At 37.0% G+C, this 24,359-nt stretch overlaps 1 protein-coding gene across 10 annotated transcripts in view; it reads left to right on the top strand.

The window, feature by feature from the left end:
- Positions 1–24,359, top strand: part of MYO9A (myosin IXA) — a 247,183-nt gene that overhangs the window by 85,846 nt on the left and 136,978 nt on the right. For all 10 annotated transcript variants that reach the window (XM_023729773.1, XM_023729771.1, XM_023729777.1 and 7 more), the window contains 2 exons: positions 8,699–8,833; positions 18,004–18,125. In XM_023729773.1, coding sequence (XP_023585541.1) covers positions 8,699–8,833; positions 18,004–18,125 — 257 coding nt within the window. The remainder of the gene's footprint in view (positions 1–8,698; positions 8,834–18,003; positions 18,126–24,359) is intronic.

Below are 24,359 nucleotides of genomic sequence, written 5' to 3'. Positions count from 1 at the left end.
GGAGTATCTTAGATGGCCGCTCACAGGCTTTTAAGACCCCAGATGCTACTCACCAAGGTAGAATGTAGAACATTGTCTTTATAAACTGTGTTTTGCCAATTGAGGTACATGTTTCCCGAGACCATGGTCCCTACAGCCCTCCACCCAGCAATTCAGTCCCTCAGGGAGTTTGGATGTGTCTATGGGGCTTCCGTGGCCTTTCCTTGTACAAGTTGTGCTAGTTTCCCCTGTATTGTGTACTGTCTCATGAAGGGTGAACCTTTTTATGCAGTGGCAAAGAACACGTCTGAATTGTGTTCTAATGTTTAGTGAAAGGTAGAACTTGTAAGTGATGAAGTAGAATATCTGGCTAATAAGATTTCTAAGGAATATCTTAAAGGAGCCGTGTGGTTTCTCCTTGACACTATAATGAGCTGAAGGAGATGGACTTAAAAATGAACTGTGCAAAATGAAAATAGAACAAAAAGATTTGGAAAATCGTGTTGTACAAACTAAGGGTACATGTCCTAGAATTTTCACCAAGGACGTGGCTACATAATGTTTTATTAAAGAGATTAAGCCTGTGACTGATGGATCTAATCAACTACCACATCATCAACTTAGACTGAAGGGGACAGAGAAAGAATGAAAGGAAATAAAACTGCCTGTTCTTGGAATGCTGCAGGCAGAAAACGGGCGAAAAGAGCTGTATCTGTACTCCTCCAAGAAAAGAAAAGGACCATCCATCCCTGGATCAGTTCAGAGATTAGCAGAACTGTTAAAAGAACAGAGGAGGCGGAAGCAGGGCCTTCTTAGTTTCAATGGTTGTGGCTGTCATCTCCTGGATCTCAAAGGGTGGAGCTACAGCCTTCTAGGTTTCAAAGAGTCAGATCTTGGCCAACTCGGTTCCAGAATGTGGGGCTGCTGTTAAGTTGTGCCAGGAGGATGAGGCTTCTGCCCAAACCTGAGGGGGCAGGGCTGCCATGACCAAGGGCAGAAGGACAGGGCCTGCTGGGGCCAGGGGTGTGGGTTTGCAACTTAGATGGACTAGGAGAATGGGGCCGCCCAAAGCCAAGGGAGCAGAGTTGCCATCCCTGTGGACCTGAAGGCAGAGCTGAAGCTCAGGGCTGAGGGGCTTCCACCCAGAATCCAGAGGATGTGGCCAACACCCAGGGCTATTGCCCAGGTGGTCCCAAGGAACTGAGGAGTATTTTCAAGCCTGTGCGCTAACGTAATGTGTTCTGCTGGGTTTTGGACTTGCTTGGTGCCTGTTAATCCCTTCTTTCCCTCCAAATTCTCCCATTTGTAATGGAAACACCTACTTTGTGCCTGTTGCACGGTTGTACTTTGGAAACAGATAACTTGTACTCTAGATTTCACAGGTTCACAGATGCAGAGGAATTTTGCCCCAGGATGGAATATGCCTAAAGTCTCACCCATATTTTATTTGGGTGATTCAGAAGATGAGATGTTGAACTTGGAGTTGATTTAAGACTTCTGGGATGATGGGATGATTTGATGGTGTGAGTGTGTTTTGTATGTGGGAAGGACATGAATTTTGGAGGGCCAAAGGGCAGAATATTATGGGTTGAATTGTGTTCACCAAAAATATGTGTTGTAAATCCTAGCCTTTATGCCTGTGGTTATAATCCCATTTGGGAATAGGTTGTCTTTGTTTTGTTAATGAGGCAGTGTTAGTGTAGGGTGTGTGTTGTGTCAATCTCTTTTGAGATATAAAAGAGATTAGATAATCAAGTGAGAGAAGCAGAGATGGGGGAAGATAGATATCAAGACACATGTAGATTTCCAAGGAACCAGGAAGCAGAAGCTGAAGAGACAAAGACCTTCCTCCAGAGCTGACAGAGAAAGCCTTCCTCTAGAGCTGGCACCCTGAATTTGAACTTCTAGCCTCCTAAACTGTGAGAATATAAATTTCTGTTTGTTAAAGCCATCTACTTTGGTATTTGTCTTATAGCAGCACTACATAATGAAAATAAATGGTTCTGAAATATTTTTCTCCTCTGTAGGCTGTCTCTACACTTTGTTCATAAAATCTTTTGGTACACAAAATTTTTTAATTTCAGTGAAGTCCAGTTTGTTTTGTGTTTTGTTGCTTGTGGTTTTGGTGTCATATCTGAGAATCCATTGTCGAATACTAGGTTCTGAACCATTACCCCTATGTTTTGTTCATGTTTTATTGGTTTGGTTCCTGCATTTAGGTTGTTGATTCATTTTGACTTAATTTTCATATGTGGTATAAGATATGGGTCCACCTTCATTCTTTTACATGTGGTGGTCCCTTTGTCCCAGTACCATTTATTGAAGAGGCTCTTCTTTTCCTTTTGAATGGACTTAGCACCCTTATTGAAAATCAGTTGACCATAGGTGTGTGGATTTATTTCTGGACTCTTCAGTTGTATTCCATTGGTCTATATGTTTACCATTATACTAGTATCAGACTGTTTTGGTTATTGTAGCTTCGCAGTAAGTTTTCAAATCAGGAAGTGTGAGCCTTTTTACTTTGTTCTTTCTTTTTCAGGATTACTTTGGCTGTTCAGAGCTCCTTGTGATTCCATATTAATTTGAGGATTAGTTTTTCCATTTCTGCACAAAAGCTGTGGAAATTTTAATAGGAGATGAATCTTACATCACTTTAGATAGTATGACATCTTAACAGTGTGAAGTCTTCTAATCTATGAACATGATTGTGAGGGTGATGCAGGACTGGGCAGTGTTTTGTTCTGTTGTGCATGGGGTCACTATGAGTCGGAACCGACTTGACAGCGCCTAACAACAGCAACAGCAACAATTTACGTACACAGGCTGTCTTCCCATTTATTTAGGTTTTCTTTGATTTCTTTCAGAAATGTTTTATAACTTTCAGTGTACAAATCTTTCACCTCGCTGGTTAAATCTATTTCTAAGTATTTTATTTTTTCAGAAGCTATTGTAAATGGAATTGTTTTCTTAATTTCCTTTTCAGTTTGGTCATTGCTGGTATATTGACACGTAACTGATTTTCGTGTTTTAACTTTGTACTGTACGACTTTGTTTAATTAATTTATTAACTCTAGTAGTTTTCTTGTGAATGAGATTTTCTATATAATGTCGTCTGTGACTAGGGATACTTTTACTTCTTCTTTGCTGAATTGGATACCTTTTATTTCTTCTTCTTCTTCTTCTTTTTTTTTTTTTTGCTTAATTACTCTTGCTAGGACCTCCAGTACAATATTGTATAGCTATGGTGAGAGTGAGCATCCTTGTCTTATTCTTGATCTTAAGGTATAAGCTCTCAGTCTTTCTAAATGATGATAACTTTGGAATTTCTGTGAATGTCCTTTATCATGTTGAGGAATTTCCCTTTTATTCCTAGTTTGAGAAGTGTTTTTATCATGAAAAAAGGATATTGGATTTTGTCAAATACATTTTCTACATCGATTGAGATGATCATGTGGTTCTTATTTGTTCTGTTAATGCAGTGTGTTACATTGATTGATTTTCTAATGTTGAATCACCCTTGAATTCCTGGAATAAATCCCACTTGATCTTGGTGTATAACCCTTTTAATATGGTGTTGGATTTGATTTTCTAGTATTTTGTTTAGGAATTTTGTGTCAAAAATCATAAGGGATACTGGTCTATAGCTTTCTTTTCATACTCCGTTTGTCTGGCTTATTTTTCAGTATAATGCTGGCCTGATAGAGTGAGTTATTAAGTGTTCCCTGTTCTATTTTTTTGGAAGAGTTTAAGAAGGATTGAAATGTTTGGTATAAATCCCAAATGTAGCTATCTAGCCAGGTCTTTTTTTTTCTTAGAGGATTTTTGATTATGGATTGAATGTCTTAATCTTGTTACAGATCTGTTGAGATTTTCTACTTCTTCTTTAGTCAATTTAGGTAATTTGTGTGTTTCTAGGGATTTGTCCGTTTCATTTTAGTTATCTAATTTGTTGATGTAGTTCATAGTATTCTCTTATGATCCTTTTTATTTCTGTTCCGTCAGCTGCAATGTCTTCACGTTCATTTCTGATTTAGTTATTTGCATTTTCTCTTTTTTCTTAGTCAGTCTAACCAAAGATTTCTCGATTTTATTGATCATTTCAAAAAACTAACTTCTGATATTTTTGATTCTCTCCATTCTTTTACTATTCCCTATTCCATTTATTTCTGCTCTGATCTTTGTTATTTCCTTTCTTCTGATAGCTTTGGGCTTAGTTTGCTCTTCTTTTTCTTTTTCCTCAAGTTGTAAAGTTAGGTATTGATTTCAGATCTTTCTTCTTTTTTAATGTAGGCATTTGCCACTCTAAATTCACCTCTGAGCATTGCCTTCATTGCAGCCCATAGGTTTAGGTATGTTGTACTTTTATTTTTACTCAACTCTGAGCATTTTCTGATTTCTCTCAGTTTCTTCCGTGACTCACTGATGTTTAACAATGTGATTAATTTCCACATGTTTGTGTATTTTTCAGTTTTACTTCCATTACTAATTTCTAGTTACATGCCTTCATGGTCACAGGAGATACTTTGAATGATTTCAGTGTTTTCAAATCTATTGTGACTTGTTTTGTGACCTAGGATGTGGTCTTTTCTGTAGAATGATCCATGTGCGGTGGAGAACAATGTGTTGGATAGAGTATTCTGTATGTGTGTGTTAGGTCTAGTTGATTTATAGTGTTGTTCAAAACCTCTATTTCCTTATTGATATTCTTTCTAGATGTTTTGTCCATTATTGAAAGAGTTGTATTGAAGTATCAAACTACTATTATAGAATTGTCTATTTCTCACTTCAGTTTTGTCACTGTTTACTTCATATATTTTAGGGTTCTGATGTTAGGTGCATATATATTTATAATATGTCTTTTTGATAAATTGACACTTTTATCATTATATAATGTCCTTCTTTGTTTCTTATGTTTTGACTTAAAGTCTGTTTTGTCTTTTATCAATATAGCCACTCCAGCTTTCTTTTGGTTACTATTTTTACCTGGAATTTTTTTTTTTTTTCCAGTCCTTTCACTTTCAGTCTTCGTTTCTTTGGATCCAAAGTGGGTCTCTTGTAGACAGCATATAGATGGATCATGCTTTTAAACTGTTCTTCCACTCTCTGCATTTTGATCGGATTGTTTAATCCATTTCCCCTTAATGTAAATACTGATAAAGAAGGATGCCTGCCATTTTGTTGTTTTTTGTGTCTTATACCTTTTTTGTCCCTCATTGCCTCTAATACTGCCATCATTTGTGTTTAGTTGTTTTTTTTTTTGTAGTGAGTCATTTGATTCCCTTCTCCTTTCCTTTTGTGTATATTTTTTAGATTTTTTTAATGTGTGTTTATCATGAGGTACACATTTAACGTTTTAAATTTATAACAGTCTAGTTTAAATTGATACCACCTTAATTTCAGTAACGTACAAAAACTCCATTCCTATACTGCTTCTCTCCCCTGTTAGATAGTTGTCATAAATTACATCTTTATACATTATGTCCCCAGTTGCATAATTTTATAATTATATTTTATGTATTTGGCTTTTTGAAAAATATTGGACATGACTACTAAAATTATAAACCAAAAATACCATAAAACTGGGCCTTATATTTGCCATGATATTACCTTTATTGGAGATGTTTCTTTACTTACATAAGTCTTGGAGTTTTTGTCTAGTGTGTTTTTAGTTCTAGCTGAAGAACTCCCTTTAGCATTTCTTGTAGGGTAAGTCTAGTTGTCACATACTGTCTCAGCTTTTGTTTATCTGGGAATGCCCTCATTCTTGAAAGATGGTTTTGCTGGATATAGAGTTCTTCGTTGACAGTTCTTTTCTTTAAGCACTTAAAATATGTCATTCTATTGCCTTCTGGCCTACAAGGTTTCTGAGGAGAAGTTGGAACTTTTCTTATTGAGGATCCCTTGAATGTGACAGTTTGCTTCTCTTGCTGCTTTCGGGATTCCCTCTTTATCTTTGGCTTTCAAGAGTTTGATTATAATACACTTGGCATAAATCTCTTCTAGTTTATCTGACTTTGAGATTATTGAGCTTCTTGGATTTGTAGATTCATGTCATTTGTCAAATTTGGAAAGCTTTCTGCCATTATTTCTTCAAATATTCTTTCTGTTCCTTTCTCTCCCTCTGCTTCATGTAGGATTCCCATGATGCATGTGGTTTCATATAAATCCATTAGGCTTTGCTCATTTTTTAGATTCTTTTTTCTTTTCGTTCTTCAGACTCAGTAATTTCAAATGCCTTATTCTCTAGTTCGCTGATTTTTTTCTTCTGCCGGTTTCAAACTGCTGTTGAGTCCTTCCATTGAATTTTGCATTTCATTATATTTTTCAGCTCCATTAATTCTGTTTGGTTGCTTTTTATAGTGTCTATCTCTTTATCAATATTCTTGTTATGCTCATGTACCATTTTCATGATCTTTTTTAGTTCTTTGTTAGTCCTTTAGTTCTTTGAACATGTTTGATACTGTTCATTATCTGGGCTTTCATAGACCATTTCTCCCTTCATCTTGTTCTTTTGAATTGTTATCATTTCTAGTGCCTTGTGATTTTGTTGAAGCTGTGACATGAGAATATTACAGTGTGTTAACCTGTGAACATGTGTGTGACTTTCTCAATTCTACTGTATACATAGTACTTTAAAACCAAACCAAACCCATTGCTGTTGAGTTGATGCCAACTCATAGTGACCCTATAGGATAGAGTAGAACTGCCTCATAAAGTTTCCAAGGCTGTAAATCTTTATGGAAGCAGACTGCCACATCTTTCTCTCACAGAGCAGCTGGTGGGTTTGAACCGCCGACCTTTCAGTTAGCAGCCGAATGCTTAACCACTGTGCTACCAGGGCTGCTACACGGTGCTTTAGAAAGTGCTGATTTCTGCAATAAACTCTCAGGAAATCACAGCCTTCAGTCTTCGCTCACCACTCCTTTCCCCATCCTGTGTGAGCTCTGGTTCATGTCTGACTGAGTCTTTAGTCCTTTAGGCACCTTCCAGAGAGATTAGAACAGGCATACTGAACCTTCTGTCAGTAAAGTCAATCCACTCACTCCACAGCCTGAGATTAGGCCTCCTCTCTGAGAATGTGCATCATGGTCCACTTCTGCTGCAGTGGCTGCTGTGTCAGGAGAGGGAGGGACGAAGAGAGTAGGAAGAAAAGTTTTCTTACCGTTTAAATGTCACCTTTTTCTTCTTCAGTGTGTGGTTAGTTGTTGCAGTCCTTTGCTTACTTTTCAGAGTTCTCATGGAGTTGCGATTACAGATTTCTAGTTGCTTTTCTTGGTGCTTATGTCATTGGGCTGGGTTCTTAGAACTGTTTGTGCTAGTGTCTTCCTGGAAGTTACAGTAACTCTTCATGCTTTGAGTAAGTCTATAATTTGTGAGGAGTTAGAAAACTAATTTTTTTTGTAATATAATTTATAAAATTGAATTATATTTGAAGAGCTATATTTTTGCTGTTCTTGCTAAGGACCTAGAGTTGTTCAATAAAATTAATCAAAAAGTACTTTTAGTAGAGACTTTAAAAATTCTCCTTACCATTTATCATTCGTTATATCAGTATAATAGTTTGCCCAGTATATGTCTTAGCACCTATGGAGAAGAATTGTTTACATTTAACCAAAAATTTCCATACAACTATATTGCAAGAATTGGATGGGGTGGTGAGAAGAGTGTCTGTATGTGTGGGTATTAGAGCTGAGTCCGTATCATCCATAGTAGGAAGTTAATAGATAATTTTAGAAGTAAAATATCAATAAATAGAAGTAAAAGTATTTCTTTACTATATTATACTGTAGTATAACAAGCAACTAAAACATGTAAGTGTGGTTGACCCTAGAGAGCAAAAACTGAGGATGAGGAAGGGTTTGTTATTTTTTGTTATAAGCCTTTTAGAACTTTTAGAACATTTTAAACTTTGTGCATATTTTTTTTGATAAAAATAAAATTAACTTAAAAAAACCCACATGTTTTGATATCTAGTTTTATTCTTACCCTTCATAAGGGTGATTAAACACACTTGTTAGCTTGGTTCTTAAAGTAGAATTCTGTTTATTGGGATATAGAATCAAAACTAGGAAAAATTATATAATGATCCTCTTGGCATAGCCAGTCATAATCCGGATTAACCTAACTCTCGTGATCCTTCACTTAAATAACCTTCTGACATCCCCATACCCTGTTTTTGTTTCCATTCTCTTTTCTCTTGGAGCTTAGGAATTTATGAGATTGAGATAACAGGCAGCTACCGTATGCAGATAACATGCACCTTCTACGTTAGTTTGCCAACTGCACCCCACCATGGGGTATTTTTGTAAGCACGCTGTGCTAATTTTTTTTACAGCAATATGCATAGCAGCGCTTATGAAAATACCTTGTGGGGGGAGGGTGCTGTTGGCAAACAAATGTAGAAGGCACACATTATTTGTGTAAAAATATGGTAACTTTGGTTTGTACATTTCTCTAAAGTAATCCATGGATTACTTGTATGTTCAAATTTTATGTATCAAAAATTTAATGCATTAAAATTTTTAATGTATTATTAGAGTAAAAAGAAAAAGATGAAGAAAATGTTTTTTATTTGTAGTATATTTTGCATGAGCGTTGGCAAAAAAAAAAAAACCTCCTCTCCCCTGCTGTAGAATGACTTTGAGTGTTTTGTTACATATCATACATTAAGTACATCAGAATATCATTTTTTAACCAAATTTTGTGTCTTATTTTTCAGACTTTGTCCATTGGTGTTCTTGATATTTTTGGTTTTGAAGATTATGAAAATAACAGCTTTGAACAGTTTTGTATTAATTTTGCTAACGAACGTTTACAACACTACTTTAATCAGCATATCTTTAAGTTGGAGCAGGTGAGTATCTGAATACATGTATGCTTAACCCTGTCTCTGCACACACACAGACACTCTTTGTCTTTCCCACACGTGTGAATTTTTGAGTCATAGTCATGAACATTTTACATTTTTTAGTTTATTACAGATACTGCAGTCTTTTTATCAGTGTAAGCAAATGACAAATCAGAGCATAGTATTTGAGCCGTGTCATACAGGATTTTCTTTTTTTTCATAGCCACTAGATTTGATAATATGTGCTTGTTTGAGTGTACCCTTGGAAAAAAAGATGTGTGGGTTTTTTTTGGAGTTTCAGTTGTTTCTTAATTACTACCATGGGCTTGGTTAGTGTATACCACGGACTAGGTATAGTTGTATGATTGCTTTGCTCTTTTAGTTCTAGAATGGGATAGAGGAATTTATTAATAGAATCTTGAGTCAACACAGAGTGTGGGTATAAGGAAACAGTGTGATGAGATTAACATGGATAGCTAGGTGTTTCTTGTGAGAAGCCCAAAATTAATTGAGTTAATACAGAAAGACAGAGCCTTCAGTTTCGATGAGGATTCTTAGTGTAAAGGCAAGGACAAACAAAATGTGGGCTGTTTCTCCAAATCAAGTTTGAAGTCCGTAACAGGTTGAATTTGTAGCTCACAATTTCAGTTTGTATATGGTGACATAGAAGCAGTGCTCACACTTGGGAAGAATGGAAAATGTACAGAAAGATCACAGTAGACTGGACATCTTCAAAAGAAAACAAACCAGAAAGATCTTTCCTGTCTTTGGGGCTTGTTTACTTCTGTCCTAGCTTTAAGCACCTCTATTTTGCTTAATTGGTTGTGGGGCTGTTTAATATTAACATAGGCAGCATTGGTTTGACCATCTTGATAAATGCTTAAAGTTTCTAATAAAACCTTTTAGCTAGATTCTTCACTAGAGCTGTTTGAAGATAGTGTTATTTATCATTTTATTAGGTAACACTTAAGAGCACTTAATACTTGCCAGGCAGATATTATTATTTCAGTTTTACAGATGATTCCCAAAGCCTTAACACTCTGGCTTCATAATTCTTGATATTTACAAGGGGCTGAGCTGGGGTTGGTCTCCAGTTGCCCTGATTGAGTTCAGTGTATTTTTAACTAGATTATGCTAAATTAATGCCATTTCTGTTTTTCAAATGGGTGTATGTGGTGAAGGGACCAAAACCGAGAAACGTGTTGCCACCAAGTCAATTCTGACTCATAGTGACCCTATAGGACAGAGTAGAACTGCCTCATAAGGTTTCCAAGGAGTGGCTGGTGGATTTGAACTGCTGACCTTTTGGTTAGCAGCTGAACGGCTCCAAAGTCAAGGATACACGTTATAAATTCTAGGGTAACAATAAATAGTAGAAGAATATAAAACTATCAAGTTAATATAGGGGGTAAGTAGAATAAAAACAATTCAAGTTATCCAAAAGAAAGCAAAAAAGAAGAAATGTCAAGAAAGCAGGACAAATAGATAGTTGACTTAGTCCAACAAATATCAGTAATTAAATTAAATGTAAATAGATTATTTGCTTCAACTAAAAGCTAAGACTGGTTATAAAACAATTTGTTTGCTGCTTATAATAGAGATGCTTTACATATAAACATACAGAAAAGTTAAAAGTAAAAGAATGCAAAAAAGATACAGTAAACCTTAACCAAAAAAAAAACAAAAATAAAAAACGCTGGTATAGCTGGATTAATAGCACACTTCTGGGTGAAAAACATTACTAGAGATAAAAAGGGATATTTCATAATGCTTAAACAATCAGTTCATTAGGGAGGTTAACAATTCCAAATTTATTAACACCTGATCACATAGCCTCAAAATATATACAGCAAAAATTAATAAAACTAAAGGAAGAAATGGATATATTTGTAGTAGTAGTGAGCTGTTTTAACATATCTTGTTGGATAGTTGATAGATCAAGTAGACAAAAAAAAAAAAATCAGTAAGGATGTAAAAGATTTAAGTCCCCTGTCCTTTGATGCTCTGGTGGCACTGTGGTTAAGAGCTTGACTGCTAACCAGAAGGTTAGCTGTTTGAATCAGCTGTTCCTTGGAAACCCTGTGGGACAGTTCTACTCTGTCCTGTAATAGGGTTGCTATGAGTTGGAATCTACTCTACCACAGTGGGTTTGGTTTTTGGTTTTGGTCTGTCCTTCAGTTCATAACACCAGCTTTCCTTAGGTGTGAGGCCTGAGACCTATGTCAGTAAGGATCTATAAGATTTTAAAAACAAATATCTAATTGACATAATTAGAGCACTGCACCAGTAGCTCCAGAACACACATTTTGTTTAAGTACATGACATATTTACAAACTTTGTTCATATACTAGACCATAAAGCAAAAGTCAGATTTCAAAGAATTGAAATCACGTGGATTTCATTCAGTACCATTATAGAATAATGCTAGACAGCAATTAAAAAAACTGGAAAATTTCTGTATGATTAAGAATTTAAGAAATGTGCTTTTAAATAGCCTGGGAGTTAAAGAAGAAATTAGAAAACATAGTGAACTTAATGAACATGTTACATATTAAAACTTCTGGGCTGCAGCTAAAGCTATACTTAGAGGAAAATTTATAGCTGTTAGAAAACTTTAAGGCTAAAAATCAGTGATGCAAATATTCATCCTAACAAGTTGGAAAAAGAGCACCAAACTCAACCAAAGGAAAGTAGAAAAATAAAAGAGAAAATTAAATAAAAGTTGCAAATAAATATACCATGGGAAAGTATCAATAAACTAAAAAAAATCAATATGTTGAAAAGACTAATTACATTGATAAACCCATCAACAAATTCATTTGAGAGAGACAGGCAGATGAAGGACAGAGACAGAAAGGGATATAAGTAACCAGAATCATTGTGGATCCTACACATTTCAAAAAGGTTATCAATAGGATACATAGTGATTAAGAGCTTGGCTGCTAACCAAAAGGTCAGCCGTCCAAATCCATCCGTTGCTCCTTGGAAACACCATGGGGCAGTTGTACTCTTTCTTAGAGGGTGGCTATGAGTCGGAATCAACTCGACAGCAGTGGGTAATGGTAAGCAACTTTATGTCAGTAAGTAGACATATCAAATAATATGAAAAACACAACTTTTCAAAACTAAAACAATGAGAAATAGAAAATCTGATTCTGTAACTATTAAAGAAATTAAATATGTAATTAAAGCCTTTCCATAAAGAACATTCCAAGCCAAGATGGCTTCACTGTTGAATTCCAGCAACATTGAAAGAAGAAATAATATCAGTCTGACATAAATTATTCTAAGGAATAGAAAAAGTAGGGATAATTCTCAAGTCATTTTAGGGTACCAGGATAACATTGATAGCAAAATCTGTCAAGGATTTATTAGAAGTGGAAATTACAGGTCAGTCTCATTCATCAACATAGGTTCAAGAACTGTGCGCAAACATTAGCAAACTAAATCCAGAAAGATATAAAAAAGGTTAATATATTAAAACCAAGTTGAATTTTTTCAAGGTTTGTGTTATATTTAACCATCAATCATTCTAATTCACCTCATTAACAAAAGAAAGGAGATAAAGACTCAAGATCATCTCAGTAGAAATTAAAAAAAAAGGGATAAAATTGCATAATCATTCATGATAAAAACAAACAAACAACAACAACAAAAAAAAACCTCTTAGTGAACTCTAGGAATGGAAGGGAATTTCTTCAACCTGATAAAGTTTCTGCGTCTGCAGAAAACCCACAGCTAATATATTTAAATGAAAGCCAACTTAATGCTTTCCTCCTAAGACTGAGAACAAGGCAAGGGTGTTTGCTAAGTTTGTGTGTGTGTGTGTGTGTGTGTGTGTGTGTGTGTGTGTGTGTGTGTGTGTGTGTGAGAACAGAGGTACTTCATAAAAGAGGACATCCAAATGGGCAGTAAACATAGGAAAAGGGTTTACCCCTATTATTTATCAGGGAGATTAAAACTACAGTTAGATACTCCTAGGCATTCACTAGAATGCCGAAAATGAAAAAGACTGATAATGCAAGGAATAATACAAGAGAAACCCCATACATTGTTGGTGGGTGTGTACAATCACTTTAGAAAGCTGTTTGACAGCATCTGCTGAGGTTAGACATATGTGTAGTTTATAACCCCTGTGTTTCCTCTTTTGAAATGTATGTCAATGCACATCAAAATTTTGTGCAGAGATCTTTATATAATGGCGTTATTTTTAATAGCTAAAATTGGAAATAACTATAGCATCTATCAGTAGTAGAATGGGTGAATAAATTATAGTGTATATACAACGGAATACTCTACAGCATTAATGTAGAACTGGACACTTGTTAGAAATGCAAATTCTCAGGTCTCACCCTACATCTGCTTATTCATAAACTCTGGGGATGGGGGCCCAGCAGTCTGTTTAAACAGCCCTCCAGGTCATTCTACTGAACATTGAAGTTTCAAAATCAATGCTGTATAGCAGGTGTTGGCACACTTTTTTAGAGGGTCAGATAAATAAGTAGTTTAGGTTTTTTTTTTAAATTTTTTTTTTATTGTACTTTAGATGAAGGTTTATAGAACAAATAGTTTCTCATTAAACAGTCCGTTCACATATTGTTTTATGACATTGGTTAACAACCCCATGACATGTCAACACTCTCCCTTCTCGACCTTGGAGCACGTTTTTTTTGTTGAAAATACACATAGCCAAAGTTACACCATTTCAAAAGTTTTTACATGTACAATTCAGTGACGTTGATTACTTTCTTCCAGTTGTGCTGCTATTCTCACTATCCTTTTCCAAATTATTCCCTCACCATTATCTTCAACTCACTGCCCCCTAGGCTTCCCATCAAACCTTTTGAGTTGCTGTTGTCAATTTGATCTCACGTAGATAATCTTTTTTTTTTTGGTACCTTAAATGAAGGTTTGCCAAACAAATAGTTTCTTATTAAACAGTTAAGACACATATTGCGTATTGCCCTATGACTATGGTTAACAACCCCACGATATGTCAACACTGTCCTTCTCAACCTTGGGTTCCCTATTACCAGTTTTCCTGTCCCCTCCTGCCTTCTAGTCCTTGTCCCTGGACTGCTGTGCCTCATTAGTCCCGTTTTGTTTTATGAGGCTGTCCAATCCCTGGCTGAACGGTGAACTTCTGGAGTGACTTCACTGCTGAGCTAAAAGGTTGTCCGGGAGCCATACTCTCGGGGAGTTTAGGTTTTTTGTCACAACCACTCAGCTGTGCTGTTGTAGCGAGAAAGCAACCGTAGACAGTGCATTAAGTGAATGAATCTGGCCGTGTTCCACAACTCTTGCCCTACAACAATTAAAACGGATGAACTATAGGTGCATGCAACAGCATAGATGTGTCCCTGAAACATAATGTTCAGTAGAAAAAAACAAAGAGTATGTATTGTGTGATTTTATTTATATTATATAAATAGTTAAATCTTATCAATGTTAATAGAAGCTAGAGTAGTAGTTAATTTTGGGAAAGAGAGTCTGGATTGTAATTGGGAGGAAGGGATGAGAAGGGTTTTTGAGATGCTAGTAATGTCTTTAAAAGTACAAATGCTCATACTCTCCAGTATGCTACATAACTGCAGAAAAGAAGGGGGGAAAACCTTTGTTACTGCCCTTTGGGATGACCTTATAGAACAATCCCTTGTTCTTTAAATGGTTAATTAAAAGTATCATGCTCCTGGAGAAATAAGAGTCGTCACTCAAATAGACATATGCACACCTATGTTCATGGCAGCATTGTTCACAATAGCAAAACGATGGAAACAACCTAGATGCCCATCAACAGATGAATGGATAAACAAACTATGGTACATACACACAATGGAGTACTATGCAATGAGAAAGAACAATGATGAATCTGTGAAGCATCTCATAACATGGATGAAACTGGAGGACATTATGCTGAGTGAAATAAGTCATTCACAAAAGGACAAATATTGTATGAACCCATGAAAAAGTTCACACACAAAATGTAACAATCTTTGCAGGTTACCAGGGGTGGGAAGGGTGGGGGGGAAATACTAAATAGGCAATAGATAAGTGGTATCTTGGGTGAAGGGTGAGACAGTACACAATACAGGGGAAACCAGCACGACTTGTACAAGGAAGGGTCATGGAAGCTCCATAGACACATCCAGACTCCCTGAGGGACTGAATTGCTGGGTGGAGGGCTGTGGGGATCATGGTCTCGGGAAGCATGTAGCTCACTTGGCATAACACAGTTTATAAAGACAGTGTTCTACATTCTACCTTGGTGAGTAGCATCTGGGGTCTTAAAAGCCTGTGAACGGCCATCTAAGATACGCCACTGGTTTCATCCCTTCGGGAGCAAGGGAGAATGAAGAGAACAGGATACAAGGAAAACATTAGTCCGAAGGACTAATGGACCACAGCTACCAAGGCCTCCACCGGACTGAGTCCAGTACAGCTAGATGGTGCCTGGCTACCACCACTGACTGCTCTGACCGGGATCACAACAGAGGGTTCTGGACAGCTGGAGAAGGATGTAGAACAAAATTCTAACTCACAAAAAAGAGACCAGATTTACTGGCTTAAAGGAGACTGGAGAAACCCGAGAGTATGGCCCCCAGACACCCTTTTAGCTCAGTGGTGAAGTCATTTCCAAGGTTCACCGTTGAGCCTGGGAGTGGACAGCCCCATAAAACCAAATGGGACTAATGAGGTATAGCAGTCCAGGGACAAGGGCCAGAAGGCAGAAGGGGACAAGGAAGCTGGTGATAGGGAACCCAAGGTTGAGTAGGGAGAGGGTTGACATGTTGTGGGGTAGTTAACCAATGTCATAAAACAATATGTTTACTGCTGTTCCATGAGAAACTATTTGTTCTGTAAGCCTTCACCTGAAGTACCAAAAAAAAAAAAGTGACATGCAATTGTTTAATGAGAAACTAATTTGCTCTGTAAACCTTCATCTAAAACACACACACACAAACAATTAAGCATTTTCCATTCCTAGTTAGAGTTGTTGTGTGCTGTGGAGTCCATTCTGACTCATAGTGACCCTATAAGACAGAGTAGACTGCCCCATAGGGTTTCCTAGGCTCTAACCTTTATGGAAGTAAATTGCCAGGTCTTTTTTTCTCATAGAGCTGCTGGTAGGTTTGAACAGCTGACTTTTTGGTAGCAGCTGAGTTCTTAGACATTGCGCCTCCAGGGCTCCTTCTAATCAGAGTAGCTAGTGGTGCCAATGGCTAAGCGTTTGGCTGCTAACCAGAAGGTCAGCAGTTCACATCTACCAGCCACTCCTCAGAAACCCTATGGAGCAGTTCTGCTCTGTCCTGTAGGGTTGCTATGAGTCAGAATGGACTCGACAGCAACGGGCGTTTTTTTTTTTTTTTTTTTTGTAGTTTATACCAGGTTTGTTCTTTATAGGATAATAATAAAAAATACAGAAGGAATAATAGATCACAAAATCATTATTTTCCAAAACTACCATATTTTCAGAGAATTAATTGATTTGTACAGGTGTTATCAGTGACTGCTAAAACCATTAGAGGAATAGGATATTGTTGCCTAAATAACACTCCAGTGTAGAAACCTGTCTCCTTTAGACTCTCAGGGGTATCTTTCTGAATAACAATCTAAAAGTGGAAGCATCATAGGGATGATTAAAAGAATATTTCCTTGTACAGAGAATAATGAAAAATGGGGGCTTGATAAGAGGATTTTGAATAGTTACTCAAGGCCTTAGCTTTGAGTTTTTTAACCTTGGAATTTGAAACCTTTTTTTTTTAGATGTTGGAATGGTTTTATTTTGCTATAAGCCAATGTCAACTGTACATGAATTCCATTTGATTTATGTCACCGAGGGCTAGAGGTGATAGTTTCCCACTTTCCTCAGAAATTCTGTTTGATTGAATTCACTGTGGAGCCAACAAATACTTGTAGTTCTTTTTGATCGCTTAGAGTCGTGGGAGAGATTAGGCTTCACTGTGTATTCTTCCATAGTGGAGTCATCAGGTACTGTAGCTAAAACAAATCCATCCCTAAATTTTGGTGAGAGTGGTTGATCTCACAAAAAGGATGCCACCCCAAAAATTTGGTTGAGTGAACGCCCCTTCCCCTATTTCTTTTTAAACATGTTTTGAAAGGGGGTATGTACTTTTTGAAAAAATGGTATGCATAGTATCATAGGAGTCCTTGGGTGGCATAAATGGTTAAATGCTCAGCTGCTAACTGAAAGGTTGGGAATTGGAATGCACCTATAGGCGCTTTGGAAGAAGGCCCTGGCAGTCTACTTCTGAAAGTTCACAGCCATTGAAAACCCAGTGCAGTTCTACTCTGAAATACTTGGGGTTTCTGTGAGTCAAAATCGATTAGATGGCAACTCCTTTGTTTTGTTTTTTCACTTAAAAAAAAATGATATTACGTAGTATCAAGATTTGTACAACTGATAATTATTATTCTTTCTATTGTTTGGCTTGGTGGTTTAAAAAAAAGTGTAGACTATTCTCTTAAGCCTGCTGTCTTAGTTATCTAGTACTGCTATAATAGAAATACCATAGGTGGATGACTTTAACAAACAGAAATTTATTTTCTCACAGTTTAGGAGGCTAGAAGTCCGAATTCAGGGGGCTGGCTCTAGGGGAAGACTTTCTCTGTCGGCTCTAGAGGAAGGTCTTCGTCTCTTTAGCCTGTGCTTCCTGGTTCCTTAGAGATCTCCATGTGTGTTAGCATCTGTTATACCCTATTGCTCTTCCTAGCTTGCTTTTTTTCCCTCTTTTATATCTCAGAATTGAGACTGACTCAGAATACACCCTAAACTAATCCTGCCTCATTAACATAACAAAGACAGCCTATTCCCAGATGGGATTATAACCACAGGCATAGTGGTTAGGATTTACAACACATAGTTTTAGGGTACATAATTCAATCCATAAACCAAAAACCAAACCCATTGCCGTCGAGTGGATTCTGGCTCATAGAGACCCTATAGGACAGAGTAGAACTGCCCCATAGGGTTCCCAAGGAGCAGCTGGTGGATTTGAACTGCCAGCCTTTTTGTTGGCAGCTGAGCTCTTAACCACTGTGCTACCAGGGCTCCGTTCAATTTGTAACACCTGCTAAAAGCTTTTTAATTCTTACCATGTACCTGTTATTTTCTGCAAGTTGAATAAATTGTTATTTTGCTGTTTGTTTTTTCCCAGGAGGAATATAGAACTGAAGGTATCAGCTGGCACAATATAGAATATATTGATAATACCTGTTGTATAAATCTTATTAGCAAGAAACCAACAGGATTGCTCCATCTTTTAGATGAGGAAAGCAAGTGAGTATGATTCTTTTTAATTGTGTTATTTGCCATTTGGGCTTTTTGTGTCTTTGTAAGTCCTAAACTTTCTTCTTACATTGTCAAATAAAGAGCCAAAGGTTTTGCATGCGTTTTTTGAGTGTTTCTTGGTTAAGTAGGATGAACTTCAATATTGAACTCATTTTTTCCTTGAGTTTTTCTTGATTTCTTTTTTAGTCACTCTGATGTTAAGTTTATTGGCATATATATATTTATATATAGAGAGAGAGACAGATACAGATTTTTTTGTGTTCTTCTCTTCTTGAATTGTGTTTTATATATGATATGTTTGCAGTTTACATGTTTCGCAGAAAAGAATATCTTAATAGATTAGAGATGTCTACTCTAGCTGTGCAGTTAGTGTCAACATATGCCAAATGGTTGCCATTCCTTATTGACACTGTTCAATATACCAAACTTAAGTATAAGCTTCAGAAATAAAACTTCATGTAGTAACCATCAGAGTGCTTTCAGTACTGTATACAATATAGGTAAATAATCCTAAAAGATAGCACCTCTAGAATTGGAGAAACTGAAGCGATGGAGGATATGTGGGCTTTTTGTGACTGTTTAATGAAAAAAGTAGAAATTGAATTAGGCCACTTGATTTGTAACTTAATATTATATCCACTAAACTAGGATAGGCAATACTGGGAATTTATTATCTTATATATATTAAGTGTGAGACAGTCTAAAGTTTATGCCTGTTGTCGAAGTGCCTCCTTTCATTCTCAGAAATATCTTGGTTTGTATGGTAACGTGTATGTCACCCTATTCATATGCCATAAACACACAGAATTGCTACATATAAATAGAAAGCAATATTGGCAGAATGAAAAATATATTGGGAGGATGAATACCAACAGTTTTGTCTGATATCCACTGTACATACTCTCTCCCTGGTCTATTTCCATTCATAATCTAAATGAATTAAAATGCAGTTAACACAAGTAAAAAGTATTTTATTTTTTGTCCAAAGTTGTATAAAAGTTTCTTGTATTGCTTGTGTGCCTTGGATTTACATTATCTCTTATAAAATTATAGAGTTAGTGGTCCTTAACTCTGCTGGCATACCTTCCCTCAGGCCATTAATCAGTAGATCTGGGATGGAGCTCAGATAACTTTATTTTGGAAAGCTTCATAGGTGATTGTGATATTTAGTTTTGAGAACCATTGTGGTTCATTTGGAAATGATAAAGTTATTTTTGTTTGATGTATTTATAGTAACAAAAAGAATTAAAATGTTCAGTCAGTTTAAGAAAAAGTTCATATATGTAGTAAATGGTGGACTTGACATTCAAACCTTCCAGATATTTCTGACTTTTAAGCTTATGCTTTGAAGTATTGTAATATTGTTTCACATAATACTTAGACTTTGAATCCAAAGTCCAAAGTTTATATCTTAACTCTGTTTACGTACCCTTGGCAAATTTTTTAATGTCCTTGATCCTCAGTTTTTTTGCATGCAGAAAGGAAATGATGATAAATGACAGTGCTGTCTGCTATGTATTTTAAGGTAGTTTTGAGTAGCAATTGAGGTAGAATAGAGCAAGGGGGTCATGTCTGGCTTGTCATTCTTTAAGCAAAATTTCATTGAGTGTACATCTTATTATACGTAGAGGGTATTTCCCTGGCCAGTTACTACCTCACATAGAGGTAAACATTGCCCAATAAAGAAAATGTCATCTCTTTGTTGTTAGCCAAAAGCTTATGGAGCTAAACCACATGGCCAGAAATTACAAGGGGACTTTGTCTCAATATAAGGAGGAGCTTTCTAATCTTTAGAGCTGATTAGCACCTGCTTCATAAAGTAATAAAATTCGTTATCCTAGTAATTATTTTGCATTCTTTTTCAGGGTATTGTTATAGGTAGGAGACTGGACTCAATAACCTTTTAATCAGCCCTTCAATTCAGTTTCTATATTCAGTCCTCCATATAAATTTTTAAATAAACAATAATATTAGTTTCCTCACTTTGAGTTAGTTGTGTAGTTATTGTCTCCTCCTAAAAATGAAGCACCTTTGTCTCTATGCCTTAACATCCCAGAAGATGCATGAAAACATGAAATATTTTTCCTCTGCCATTTACCTGTAAAGTGGGATTGAAAAAAATTTAGTAATATTTAGGAAGAGTTATTTTGAGACTCACTTAGATTGAATCTTTTTCCTCTAAAGAAATATTTTGTTCTATAGGGAAAATATAGCACGAGATATATCTTTAGTAGTGTTCCTGCTTCGTTTAGTGTGTTTGTAGTGCTTTAGGTGTGTGGGTTTTGAGTCAGAAGGCTTGGTTAATCTTATCTCTGCTACTTACTGGCTATATGACCTTGGGCAGCATTATGTAAGCTCGATTTTAAAGGATGCAGTGTGAACTAGATAGTAGACAAGAATTATCTTAGGTGAAGGGATGGACAACACACACTACAGGGGAAGTCAGCACAACCAGACTAAACCAAAGCTAAGAAGTTTCCTGAATACAGCCAAACACTTTGAGGGACAGAGTAGCAGGGGCGGGGGTCTGGGGACCATGGTTTGAGGGGACATGTAGGTCATTTGGCATAACAAAGTTTATTAAGAAAATGTTCTGCATCCCACTTTGGTGAGTGGCATCTGGGGTCTTAAAAGCTAGCGAGCGGCCATCTAAGATGCATCAATTGGTCCCAACTACCTGGAATAAAGGAGAATGAAGAACACCAAAGACACAAGGAAAGTATTAGCCCAAGAGACAGAAAGGGCCACATAAACCAGAGACTCATCAGCCTGAGACCAGAAGAACTAGATGTTGCCCAGCTACCACCAATGACTGCCCTGACAGGGAACACAACAGAGAGTCCTTGATGAAGCAGGAGAAAAGTAGGGTGCAGAACTCAAAATTCTAGTAAAAAGACCAGACTTAATGGTTTGACTGAGACTGGAGGGACCCCAAGAGCCATGGCCCCCATACTCTTTTGTTAGCTCAAAACTAAAACCATTCCCAAGGCCAACTGTTCGACAAAGATTAGACTGTACTGTGGGGCATAAATTGATACTCGTGAAGAGTGTGCTTCTTAGCTCAAGCAGATACATGAAACTAAATGGGCAGCTCCTGTCCGGAGGCGAGATGAGAAGGCAGAGAGGGTCAGGAGCTGGTTGAATGGACACAGGAAATCTGGGGTGGAAAGGAGAAGTGTGCTGTCACAGTATAGGGAGAGCAACTAGGGACACATAACAATGTATGTATGAATTTTTGTATGAGAGACTAACTTGAATTGTAAACTTTCACTTAAAGCACAACAATAATAAAATAAATAAATAAAGGATGCAATGTGGCATTTAGGAAGGACAATAGTGTAAGCAAAGTCTCAGAGCTGGGTATGAATAAGGTGTTAGGAGTACTATCAGTGTTCCCTATAGTACTCAATGTATGAGCTGCAGACAGCAGCACTGGCATCATCTTGGACCTTGTTAAAAATGTGGAGTCTCAGGCTTCCAACCCAGACCTGTTGAATCAGAATCTGCATTTTAACAGACTGAAGCATTTATTTAGGGAAGCATTTTTCGGTCTTGTCTGCACATAAGAATTACCTGGAAAATTATAAAGAGTACTGATGTTAGGTCCTATCCTGACCAATTAAATCTGAATCACAGGAGTTGGGGTCCAGGCATTGGTGTTTTTGAAAGCTCCAGAGGTACTTCTTTATATGCATAAAAACACTAATCTAATGCTATCCTTGCAGATAGCTTTTGGGCTGGATTGAGAACTTTGAAATGGGCAATAATGTCTGATTTACCTCTGATCCAAGCTCTTTTCCTTGCTGTATGGTATCCACAAATGTTTGTTAAATACAGGACCTGTAGAGAGCTTTCCTTTCCATCATTCTTAGTTTGGAGTAAAGGCTACGCTCATTTCTTGCTTTCTTCCTTCAGCAATTTCTGTTCTCCATTTAAAAGTAGGGGAAAAATAAATCATAAGCTATTTGATTACAGAGGATTAGATTGGAAGGTAAATAAACCCTTACTTAGAGACAATGAGATGAGCATACTGCCTGAAGAAAAGAATTCTTCTGTGCAGTAGTGCCACTATTTTTGCAGAAGTTGAGTTGGCCTAGGTTTAGGAGCTTGGAATCAGACTTTTGGCTTTGGTGACCATGATTTTTCTGAGTAGGGGAGGAACATGATTAAAGCACTATTGTAGGAAAATTTATTTTGATAATGTTTTGGTGACTCGAAATAAGGTAAGATTAGAATCAGAGAGACTAGTATAAAGGCTGTTGCCATAGTCTCTGTTTGAGGTTTTAAAGTGGCTTTAGAGTTCTGAAATAGAAAGGAACACCTAGATGGGGGAGATGTTTTGAGGAAGATATCTGAATGTAACAGCAGGCCTAGATGACTAGGGGAATAACATTTTTGAAATCCCTATAGGGTACCACCTACTGTTAGATGTTTTTACTAGTATTGTTTAATTTTCCTAGCACTGTGATACCTGGTATTGTACCCACTTTATGGATTAGGAAACTGTTCTCAAAGAAGTTACTTTGCCCAGTGTCAGAGGCCTGATAATCTCAGCTGTGGCTGACACCAGAAGCCATTCTTTTTCCTCACTGATTCCAACAGATACTATGTAATTAACCGTTTTTGTTATAATCGGAGTCATTTGCATATATTAGATCTAGTATTCAGCATTTTTAAATCATTTCTCATTATTTCAGCTACAGTTAAAACTATTCTCTGAAAGATATTTGCTCGCTCTCCTTTTTATGTGATATTTCCTTTATCGGAAACTTCTACCCAGTCTTTAACATCTAGTTTATACACTACCTCCTGTGTGTTCTGCAAGCCCTTCAATTATTATGCCCAGCTACTAGTGATTTTTTTTTAAATTGTGCTTTAGGTGAAAGTTTACAGCTTAAGTTAGTTTCTCATACAAAAATTTATACACACATTGTTATGTGACCCTGCTTGCTATCCCTATGATGTGACCACACACTCCTCCTTTCCACCCTGGATTTCCTGTGTCCATTCAACCAGCTCCTATCCCTTTCTGCCTTCTCATCTCACCTCCGGACAGGAGCTGCCGAATTAGTCTCGTGTATTTACTTGAACTAAGAAGCACATACTTCAGAAGTATCATTTTATGCCATATAGTCCAGTCTAATATTTGTCTGAAGAGTTGGCTTCAGGAATGGTTTTAGTTCTGGGTTAACAGAGAGCCTAGAGGCCATCTCTTCAGGGGTTCCTCCAGTCTTAGTCGAACCATTAAGTCTGGTCTTTTTACTAGAATTTGAGTTCTGCACCCCACTTTTCTCCTCCATCGGGGCTCTCTGTTGTGTTCCCTGTCAGGATGGCCATTGGTGGTAGCTGGGCACCATCTAGTTCTTCTAGTCTCAGGCTGGTGGAGTCTCTGGTTTATGTGGCCCCTTTCTGTCTCTTGGGCTAATATTTTCCTTGTGTCTTTGGTGTTCTTCATTCTCCTTTGCTCCTGGTGGGTTGGGACCAATTGATGCATCTTTATGCAGTTAATTCTTAATAAATATTATCTGAATAATTCCTAGATATGAAGTGATCACCAATGAATACAAACCCATTGTTGTATATTTGAAGTAATAATATATATAGTATAAAAATATGTAGTAATCGGTATTAAAAAAAACCAAAAAACCAAACTCTTTGCCGTCAAGTCAGTTCTGACTCAGCGACCCTGTAGGACAGAGTAGAACTGCCCTGTAGGGTTTCCAAGGAGTGGCTGGTGGATTTGAACTGTTGACCTTTTGGTTAACAGCCAAGCTCTTAACCACTGTACCACCAGGGCTCTAGTAATTGGTATTGGTAAGAAAATTATTTCTTATTTATATATGAAGAAATAGGAAAACAAAGAATGACTATGGATTTAAAAGATCTACCCAAATTGAGGGAGCCCTGGTGGCGCAGTGGTTAAGAGCTCAGCTACTAACCAAAAGGTCAACAGTTCGAATCTACTAGCTGCTACTTGGAAACCGTATGGGGCAGTTCTGCTCTGTCCTACAGGGTCGCTATGAGTTGGTATCGACTCGATGGCAGTGGGTTTATTCAAATTGAGAAATTATTTCTGTTTTGCAAGTTCTAGGCCTGAAACGAAATATGATTTGGTTTTTATTTTCCTTTGGGTTTTGCAGTAGTGCAGTAGACCTAAGCTAAATAAAGACCTGAGTTATTTTCTCAGTTCTTCTACTTGAAAAATGTGAGTTTGGGCAAGTC

Source organism: Trichechus manatus, unplaced genomic scaffold, assembly GCF_000243295.1.
Source record: "Trichechus manatus latirostris isolate Lorelei unplaced genomic scaffold, TriManLat1.0 scaffold00030, whole genome shotgun sequence".
Classification (NCBI taxonomy): Eukaryota; Metazoa; Chordata; class Mammalia; order Sirenia; family Trichechidae; genus Trichechus; species Trichechus manatus.
Note: the sequence above shows the minus strand (reverse complement) of the source record. Positions and strands in the feature narration are given on the sequence as shown.